Source organism: Neodiprion fabricii, chromosome 3 (assembly GCF_021155785.1).
Source record: "Neodiprion fabricii isolate iyNeoFabr1 chromosome 3, iyNeoFabr1.1, whole genome shotgun sequence".
Taxonomy (NCBI): domain Eukaryota; kingdom Metazoa; phylum Arthropoda; class Insecta; order Hymenoptera; family Diprionidae; genus Neodiprion; species Neodiprion fabricii.
In genome coordinates, this window is record NC_060241.1 from 28,904,677 (window position 1) to 28,915,271 (window position 10,595).

Genomic DNA, 10,595 nt, shown 5'->3' on the forward strand with positions numbered 1-10,595 from the left:
CCTATATATAGACCTATATATTTGTCAGGGAAATTATTTTTAATTTCTACGACACTACCCTGCGCGACACAACCCTGTTAGAAGTCCTTAATTATACCTGAGCCGTCAAGGCTGTTTCTTTTATTTCATTATAAAATGTACTATAGACTATAGACTCTACGTTAAGTAGTAACGGATTTGAACCAACGATTCTCTCCATCAATCGTCTTTCTTTATCCTCGATTTCTCTTTTTTCAAGCTTTTTATCTACGCAAATACCTGAACCTAATGTTTCCAAACCTTGATTGAAAGATGCCACGACCTAAAAGAGAACTTTGGAACTTTGATTGCAAAATTGTTGAAAATGCATTGTTTTCCCAATAAATGAAACACACTTGTATGGTTCCAGCGCGTGAGACGAAATTTTTTGTCAAAGTCTGTTCTGAACTCTCGCTAACCCCTTGTCGCATTTACTAAAACCCCTATTCTCCATGGTGCAGAAGGTTGCACATCCAGAGTCCCCGCGGCTCACCCTCGTTAAATATATACGTAAATGCATTCGGATTACTAGTTTCTTTAATTCGCCTTACAAAGCCCGGAGTGGCGTTCCACGACGTGAATTCCGGGCTACGTATGCCAACGAAAACTCCGTACCGTAAATACTCCCAAGCTGCAAAAGCGATGGAAGTATGCATAGGTATAAAGCGTCGTATAGAATACCGGCGTACAAGTCGAGTATACGAACTTGTTCAGCCTTTGTCTAATTTATAATTTATTACAGCGCTACAATTGCGCTAAATTTCAGGTCCCCGGATGTCTCCTAGCGCCTATTAAGCAAAATATACACGTAAACGCGCAAGCTAGACTTAATATGAATTGTTTCCGAACGGAAAACTGCGCTTATAGCACTGCCCTCGAGTGATTGTGGCGGGAAGATCGAGATTAATCTTTCCGTTATCCTGAAATAATACTAGGTATATACATGAATATTTATAATCCCGGAATTGTGACGGATCGAAGGAAAACACGTTTTCTGCAGTCCGTCACCCTCTGTGGCTGTTTCTCCCCCTGCGCGGATAAAAAGTACGGGTATATTGCGTCCGCCCTTCATGCGCGCTTTCATTTTTATCAATTATTAAGAACTCGGATAGCCAGTGAGTGCTGCATACCCGGTGTACAATGTTATGGGCATTAATAACTCCGAACACGAGTGCACGGTAATGTTAAAAAATAGAATCAGGAATACGCTGTCACGTATACAGAGTATCCTCTCAACATTTTTCTTATGTCTCAAATAAGGATTCACTCACCCACACAAATATTTATAGTCTGCCTTGAATCCGCTTCTCATTTCTCCACTATTATTGCAAGTTCATTCAAAGATTAATCATTAATCTCCTTGCGTTACGTTACAAAAATCTTTGATTTCTTCTGCGTCGAGTATTTGTCTGTGTCGACTCCTCGTAATACTATCTTCAATTTGAAATCGAAACACAGTATTCGGCTAGCAAATGCACTGCATGATGCTGATGGAAGAGGGTACTTCGAGAACTGACAAGAAGAGACTAAGCGGGAATAATCAAACATTAGAATTCCACACGGCGTCGCAGTATGGCGGCGAGATAATCAGAACTGGTCCAGAATTTTAAATAAAACACACGTAATTGAGGCCCGAGGACAACGTATGCGCGCTGTGTTTTAAAATAATTATTATTTTCAGCTTACGCCCTCGTATCACGACGACTCTCCGCAGAGGGTAGACGTGTGGGGAAGGGGCGAAGAATATATGCTTCCAATTGTCCCTTCGTGCTATAATCAGCGTTTCTATCTCTAAATTAATTAATTCATAATTTATGCACTTTATGACTCGAAGAAATTCAACAGCATTCAGAATTGCTGTTTCAACAATTGATAAGCAGAAAATACGTAATCCACATCTAAACACATGTAGATCATCGTTTGTATCTTGCAGGAGCCACAGTCTCGATGAAAGGTTATTTCACTGCTCGGTTGTGACCGAAGTGAGACGCGTTCGTTGGCATCCAGCTTCCACCAAAGACTGTCATCTCCTCGTACTGACATCGCAGAACACTTTCAAGTAAGTCGTTGGTTCAAACACGTTTTCTCGTCTGAAATATCATGCAATTCCACAACGACGTTACTTGATTCTTCAGCTTATACGAGTGTGAGCCAAATGGTGGACAATCCCTGATCAAGACCTGGACTGTTGGTCCAGCGTTTAGCTCGCCGGCAAAAATACCTAGTCCTGCTTCTTTGGGTGAAACTGCAGTGGACTTCGATTTCGCTACTCCCACTCTCAGACCGGAAATTGACAGGAAAGACACTCAAGTACGATTTCCCATTTAAGTCTAGAAAAAATTTTGCATCGGTATCCAAACCAATTCTGTTGCTCGTTCGCTTACCTTCATATACCTTCACGTTTGTAACGCATGATTATTACAGAGCAAAGATGTGGATTGGAATGATATAGAATGGCCGATTTTGGTACTGAAGGGCAACGGAAATGTCTATACTGTACACGGCAACATTTTAAACGGGAAGTACGTTTCAAGTGTTATTCTATATATACGATAGGTGTTCCAAGCGCGCGCTGCATGATTGCCTAGCATGCTACATCATCGATTAACAATATCTTCGTGCATTTCCAGAGGCGAAAAACCAGTGGTCACAGGTCCGTTGTCCATATACCCGAGGACACATGACAACTACGGCGTAGACTCTTGCTCGATAATGTGCCTACAGACAACGCCTCCGCTCGTCGTTGTGGCTACTAATACCGGAAAGGTCTACCACAGTATCTTACTTCAGGAAAAATTCGAAGACGATGAAAAAACGGTACGAAGAACCTTCGCGCATAGTCCGTCACTTCGATCTACCCAAACAATTACCTTACGGTGAATCATTGATCGATCTTGGGAAGCATATTACTAAACCATACACTGATATTTTTCTACCAATACAGTCGTGGTCACAGTACGGATCGACCTTTAGTCTTCATACGCCAGAAGATGCCCTCTACGTGTACGAATGTGTTGAAATGGAGCTGGGACTTGGTTTCTGGGACATTGAAAAGAAGTACTCATGCCCTGTACACTTGCACGTGGATCGTGGCAACAGCGCGAGGTATAACAGAATTCCTCAAATATGTTGAATACAAGCTGGGACTACATTTCTAGTGATTTTTAAGATGAGTTGGAAAGTTTTTTAGGAAGAAACTTGTATATCGCACACTTTACGTTATCACGTAATGTAGAAAAAACTTGATTTCTCTCGATTACCATTGTTACTTGTTCTGCAGGTACTTCTGTTCTCACAACGCAGGCATTCACGTCGTAAATTTGCCAATGGTATCGCAATTGGCGGACTTTATTCAGGCTCCAGATGGTAAAATTATTCAAATGATTTACTGTGTCACATATAACGGATTATTAAAATCTATGTTTATTTCACTAATAGCCGCAATATTACCTCAAGCATAAGATAGATAGTGGTTAAGAGCTTTCATCCTTTTATGCAATATGTAGTCGTGTGAATAATCAGACTTGATTCGCATGAACTTGTTTTTCCTTTCACACAGATGATTCAAACTTATTCCTTCCGTCATTATCAACACAGTCAAGCTCTCAGTATCTGGTATGCACCAAGACGAAAAGCAGTTTAAAAGCTGCTCCCGTTTTGGGCTTCGGACTTCTCCAAGAACCATGTATCATGATTGCGCTTCTTCACACCGGAACAGTAATCAGCCTATCTGTGGTGGATCTTTACTATTTACCAACTCCTATGCCCTTAGAACCAGTCACAAGTCCCAGTAAAAAGGTAGGACAGCAGCAACTCATTCTCAATAATAAAAAATTTACAAAGCTCGCTTAAATCAATATCACTTACTTACTCCAGATAACGAAGGAAGCATTCGATACGTATATCAAAAGTCTTCTCAGGCATAATGTGTCGCAACCTATCTTGAAGTTTGGATCAACCACGGAATCGATGCCTCAGGAAGTGTTACAGGTAAACCGTTTGAATATTTCATATACAGATTTGTTGTTGCAATAACACGTGATTAGCAGACTGTCGAATTATATTGATAGATCGCGTTCTATTGAATTTTACGGTTTTTCTCTCTTCAGCTATTATTGCGAGCCACCGAAGTATTTCGCAGTGAACACTTTGCTCGTCACAACAAAGTGCGAACAGAAATTGCTAAACGAGTCCGTACATTACGAGCTCTGAAGACGCATCAGCTCAAAGAATTGGAATTGTTGGCAGAACAGAAAAAAAAACTACAGGAAGTCGCTGAACGTCTTGCTGAACGCTACGAAGACATGAAAGATCAGCAGGAAGAACTTGCGCGAAGGTACGGAAAGACCTTTTCTATTATTAGTTATTTCAGGCTACTTCTAGAGCTTAATGTTAGATGCCACAGATAGGCCTGTACGATAATTACATTTAATTCCTACACATACTGCATGTTATCTATTTATATAACTCATGGCAGTAGATCAGCAATCGGATAAATATATAATACGATTACGGATGAATGGTTAATGCAGTATGTTAATTACGTTAATGAATATTTCAAATGATCTCGTTTCATGGCAGAGCCGAAGAAGTTTTGTGGTTGGCGAATCAACGACAGCCGTCGATGTCAGTGGCCGAAAAAGAAGAAGCGAATGAGTTTAAAAAAATTAGCAGCAAAACAAAGGAGCTAATTCAGCAGCTTGAAAAGCTTAAATACAAGGAAAAGTATCAATCTGAGCAGTTGGCGAACTGCCACAAACTCGAAGCAAACAAAAATATAATTATTAGCACAGCCAGGGAAGATACAATCAAGACAAACCTCAAGGAAATGTAAGCATCTATTCATCAATGTTATCTCCTTACTTTTAGAACTGACAAATCGTAATTGCAATGGAATCAAGTCCATTTTATAACCCGACTCACTTTATCATTTTGCAGATCAGCGAAAATTTCAAATTTGATGTCAACGGTGAAATCATTAGAAGAGGAAGTGTTGTCCTAATTTACATATATTTGTTTACAGTCTATTGTGATTTCGAAGCCAACACAAATTCTATCTACAATTTAACGATACTGATTCAATCTGTTATAAATAAAAGCTATTCATTCAATTAAAACCACTAAGCGTCTTATTAGTTTTCCAAACATTAACAAGGGGAGATATGAACAAGAACGCTATGAGGTCTGCATCGATCCTACAAATAAACATTAACCGTTTAGAAGAGGTACAGCTTGGATTTGTATGATCTCATGGAGTGAAGAATTTCAATACCACACAGGCATACAGTCCGACCTCTCAATAAGAACGCCAGTAATAAGAACGCATCCCCAGTTTGTCGTTCTCGCAGTTCCTTCACTCTGACTTAACTTCAAAGCTCGAATTATTCGCGTGCGAACCTCTCAATAAGCTCGCCAAGTCTACAAGAAAAGAAAGTGAGAGTCAGCAATCGAGAAGCGCGCACATGATGGAGGTACTCTAATTTCGCGGGAACACTCTTCCCCTTGAGGACTTGAGCGTTCTTATTGAAAAAGTGGGACTGTATTTCAACTCTTACGAGTTGATTTAGCGCTAACTCAATACCTCACGCAGATTCATAACAACCACAAAGTGTTTGCTCGTCGAAGAGAAAATTTAATTCGTATGATTGTCGTGTGTTTTTTCTTCTTGCATTCATGATACAGTAAAGACTGCTACCCTAATGGGGCTTTGGTAACGGAAAATAGACGAAATAAATTCATCGTCTAACGACGCTGTCTGCGACGCGCAACTTAAGTCGGTACAGGATCGACACGTAAGGACGACAAGAACTAATGGTTACATCACGTGTACGTAGATGCATAATGCAGCGTCCGATATTATTATGACTGTGAAATAATCACCGATTAAAATTTTCGTGTATCAACGTATTATAGACGCCGTATATCCTCTACGAATAAGGTTTTGCCGTTATGAAATAGATGAAAATTGGACGTAATTTATCGCATGTCAATCCCTTGTTCCACTCATGATACGTTTTTGAAAAGTGATATAAATTAATTATGATTCTAAATTAGACATGAGAAAGTAACGAATGATATTATCTGAAGATGTATGTTTCGAAATGGAAATTTTTAACATCAGAATCGCTTTTCTTCATCCTTTTAGGGCTAATTAGACCCCCAGACGCAGGAAAGATGTCGAAAAGAGCGTGGGACCAACAACAAAGAAATTGTGAAGGAAATTTTTGGTCTTTTCTCTGTAAGTCTTGATCCGTTGATTTGATTTCAGCATTTTTCCAAATCGTCAAAAGTCAAAATTTTCACCCACAATCCAAAGAGATCAGTTTAGTTTAGTTCAGTGTATCCGTATTTTCACAAAGTCGGTGAAGACGTTACAATAGTTGTGCAACCATATATACATGAAATAATTTTCATTTTTTTTTTTCTCCATACAATTATTGCTTGTCTTATTTTGTAGATTTCCGCCTTCCAATAATAATAATCATAATAATCGCCAATTCATTAAAATATGTTTGCAATAGATTGGATTTACAGTACAATAGAGCAGGGGGTTGACAGTGGTCGGTAGAATCATCTGCATTCGCACTAGGGATAAGCGAAACTGCCGAAACCCTTGTCCAGGTGTAGCCGGACCTGTCACCAAACCACCGACTAGCGACGCGGCGCCTGAACAGAGTGCCCGTCTTACATATTGGCAGTTGCTGTTCAGGACCCAACTGACAGGCTGGGGATCTGAATCAAAGGCCTCCCGTTCCGCAGTTACACCTGCTAGCACCTGAGCCACTACCGTTGATATTTAATTATTATATACCTTAAGTTAAAAAAATCGTAATGTATACATCCATATGGACATCTTCGCCCATCCCTAAATAAGTATGGATACTTGAGCGTAGGGTGTGCAGAGTTTAGCATTCGATTAGTCAATGATTATTTTTTTGTCATCCATCCTGTGTTCTGGCTTTCTAGTTTTGATCAGTTCATTCCGGATTTTTAATATTGTCAAAGTATTCTCTTCCCTTGTTGAAGATTCATCGTGGCTGTTTTCTCATCTCATTAGTCAGTTAGTCATAAATATTTCTTCTCATGTAGTCAGCTTGATGTTGTCCTGTTGTCGCCGGGTTTTCAAGTTTGTTACTTCTTTGTTGACTTTGCCCTTGTTTCATGCGTTTGTACAATCTTGGATTCTTCATCCGTTAAACATGATTTATGTATTTTTATTACCGAAGTCTTCACGTAGGTTCGTCTGATGTCTATAGTAGTCCCGTTTCTTCAACGATTTTATCCGTAGAATACGTTCTATTCTACAGGGATGCGCTTCTCAGGATAAGCTTCTGAGTTTTTTCCAGCGGATTCAGGTGTTTAACGTATGTTCGGCCCCATCCTATTATACCGTATTCTATTATGGAATTTGCCAGACCATAGTAGATCTTTTTCATTGCTGTTTTGTTCACCATATTTTGTCGGTTGGTGACGGTGTGCTTTACTCTTTTTTCGAGCAAAAAATTTGTCGTCTGGTATCTGATTTGTATGACCGTTTCTTGACTCATTCGACCCCCTGCAGGAACTCAACAAACGCACCAAAAGTAGCGTGGGACCAACAGCACAGAAATGACGCAGGAAACACGAGCAGCATAAAGCTGACCATATACATTTTTCTGTTTTTCAGCTGTAACTTTTGATCCATTGCTCGCAGGGAATTTGGACCACATCCAATCGGTTCCTCTCGCAAAATGATGCCGATATAGAGCATAAAAGAACTGATTTCAGCATCATCTAAGATCTTGAAAGTTTTGACTGACAATCCAAAGGGGTCAGCCTCACTATATTCAGCAAAGGTAACCAGTTACATAGGCATCCGACCCCGAGCGAGCTTCAGCAAGTAAGTATTTTAAAACTACTTATTTTTAATTCGTGCACCATTCTATTTGATGTACCAAAATGATCCAAAAAACCGTGATATCATGTTAATTGTCGAGCTCAAACGTAAGAATTCTGAACGAAAATGAATGTGATTCAACGTTTTTTTATGAGATTTTTAGTTCGTCGATGATAAAAAATATATGACAATTCAAAGTAATTTTATTTTTTTACATTTCAGACAAAAATGACGCACTCCATCTTTCCTGCCAATTCGAGATTCCAGCGCAAGGCGCTTCAATGGTCAGCTAATAACTTGGCCATTTTGCGACAATTGATGGTGAGTAAATTTTTCTTGTACTGTCCAAATGTGAGTCTGAATACGCTCGAAATTCTAGAAAGCTTCGTAAGTTAAAACCCTAACAAAAAAAAAAAAAATAACGAACAATCGTATTTGATTGATTAGAAAAAAAAAATATGTGTACTTGTCCCGATCTTTCATACGGCAGCATTTAAAGAACCCGGTTTCCACTTTTAACCGATATAAAAGATATTTTTTCTCCATGATCTGATTTGATTATTAACCTTTTTTCGGTCTTACTTAAATATTTAGCTGTATAATTATTGATTGCGTTCAGTTTTGAACCATTTGTAGACGATAATAGTGCAAAATGAATCATTATAATCAACTATTTTTATAATATTTAATGGCAATTGTAATTATACGTCAGGTGGAATTTTTCAAACTTGTCATGTTTACAATGAATTATTTCAATTAATTTTTCGAGCAAGCCAAAATTCAGTGGCTATCAATGCGCTGACAAAATTTATTACATAATTGATTAATTAATTAATTACATTATTCCTTACACAATATTTTTAATGTGTTCTTATACTGAAATTATATATTTGTATTCAAGTTATAACGCGAGGTGGTTAGCGGTGGTCGTTGGAGGTGGTCGGACGTGGACGAGGAGGTGGACGAGGAGGAGGACGAGGATGACGAAGATTTGTGCGCTGTGTGTATAACAGTCTAAAGTATTGAATAGAGTAAGAGTAGGAGTCGCAGCAGGATCGGGTGTAGGATCAGGAGAAGGATCACGAGTAGGATCAAGAGTAGAAGTACAGAAGTAGGAGTACCCCTACCCTACCCTACCCTGCCCTTCTAGGTCCTGCCCTCCTCCTAAACTCCTACTTCTACTCCTGATCCTACTTCTACTCCTACTCCTACTTTTACTTCAATCTTACTCCTACTTCTACTACGATCTCACTCCAACTCTTGATCCCACCCCTATTTCTAATGCTAATTCTGAACATTAATGTTACGGAATATGTAGATTACGTGTGAAATTGAATCCCATATCGAAACGAACAATTCTTTTATTGTCATATTATAGCCGATTATAGTAGATAATCTAGTATGTATCCTAGCGAATTATAAAATTTATAGTTTTAATCACATATTGATCATAAATTAATCATATATATCAATGTCGTACACGGACCGCATGTACCTACATTTATACTTTTTGGTCTCTGCATCATTATTACATCTGATCTATTTTTATCCATGATCTATGTATATATTTTTCTCTCGGCTACCTATACTTGAATTAAATCACTGTTTCGCTACAAATTTTAAAAGATATTTATTCTCATTATTAATTTCTTGTATCGCCGACAAGTCGGTGAGTACACACGGGTTAAGTATAGGTGAATGCAGCCAGCATGATGTCGAAATCGGAAACTCTCTGATGTTCTGCAATAAGTTCTCAACTATACCGTTGGAATATCTCACGCACCAATTTTCGGTTGTCACGTCTAAGCCCATTAGGGCAACTGTCTTTATATTCTGCATCCAATGGTAAGGCTAGCCCCTTTGAATTTTTGGCGAAAATTTTCGGCACTTTGTAGAGTGCTCAAGCAAATTCTTTCATGAACTATTCCGACGTAATTTTGCGAAAGAATTCGATTGGGCGCAGTCTCAACACGCTGCCATCAACACATCTGAAGTTGCAGCCAAAAAACGAGAACCTGTGTTTTCGACATTTTTCAGCAGGTGCTTTTTCGCTCGCCGTTTCTCTCCTGTTGGTCCTACGCTCTTTTCGCTGCGTTTTCTGGATTCCTTGGGTTCCAATTGGTCGGGAAAGAGTCATACGAATCAATTCTGAGACGAAAAATTTTTTGGTAAAAAAAAAAGAAAGGTTAACCCGTTTGTATTTTTGGCGAAAATTTTCGCGATTTTGGAAAGTGCTGGAATAAATTCTTTCATGCACTATTCGGACGTAATTTTGCGAGAGAAATCGATTGGGCGCAGTTCCAATACGCTGCGATCAACGCTTCGAAAGTTACAGCCAAAAAACAAAACCTGTGATTATATGAATCCTTACGTAATGTTTTTGATGTGTTCTTATACTGAAAATATTTATTGCTACTCCAGGTACAACCTGAGGTGGTTATCGGTGGTTGTTCGAGGTGGTTCGCGATTGTTGGAGGTGGTCGGAGGTGGACGAGGAGGAGGACGAACTGAACTGAGTCTCAAAGCCCTGTTGACATAAAAGCAGCTATTCGATAGAAATTATAGTTTATACTTCACACAGCCCATTGCATGATATTCCATTATAAATACATATGTTTCAATGTATTTAGGAATAATTTATCAAATATACAGAGGTCATGTGCAAATAATAAATGAATTGATTCGACCGCAGTTTGATGTA

At 39.0% G+C, this 10,595-nt stretch overlaps 1 protein-coding gene and 1 long non-coding RNA gene across 3 annotated transcripts in view; both read left to right on the top strand.

The window, feature by feature from the left end:
• LOC124177772 (nuclear pore complex protein Nup88) overlaps window positions 1-5,129 on the top strand; it is a 120,106-nt gene extending 114,977 nt beyond the window's left edge. For both annotated transcript variants that reach the window (XM_046560562.1, XM_046560561.1), the window contains 11 exons: window positions 1,952-2,077; window positions 2,154-2,328; window positions 2,443-2,540; window positions 2,649-2,835; window positions 2,963-3,123; window positions 3,299-3,384; window positions 3,578-3,816; window positions 3,895-4,008; window positions 4,128-4,354; window positions 4,600-4,848; window positions 4,957-5,129. In XM_046560562.1, the coding sequence (XP_046416518.1) occupies window positions 1,952-2,077; window positions 2,154-2,328; window positions 2,443-2,540; window positions 2,649-2,835; window positions 2,963-3,123; window positions 3,299-3,384; window positions 3,578-3,816; window positions 3,895-4,008; window positions 4,128-4,354; window positions 4,600-4,848; window positions 4,957-5,020 (1,726 nt within the window). In that variant the 3' untranslated portion in view covers window positions 5,021-5,129. The remainder of the gene's footprint in view (window positions 1-1,951; window positions 2,078-2,153; window positions 2,329-2,442; window positions 2,541-2,648; window positions 2,836-2,962; window positions 3,124-3,298; window positions 3,385-3,577; window positions 3,817-3,894; window positions 4,009-4,127; window positions 4,355-4,599; window positions 4,849-4,956) is intronic.
• Window positions 5,130-7,848: 2,719 nt separating this feature from the next.
• On the top strand, window positions 7,849-10,367 carry LOC124177360. Its single transcript, XR_006869596.1, has 3 exons — window positions 7,849-7,897; window positions 8,117-8,215; window positions 10,316-10,367. It is a non-coding gene; the product is annotated as an uncharacterized LOC124177360 (long non-coding RNA).
• Window positions 10,368-10,595: the final 228 nt, after the last annotated feature.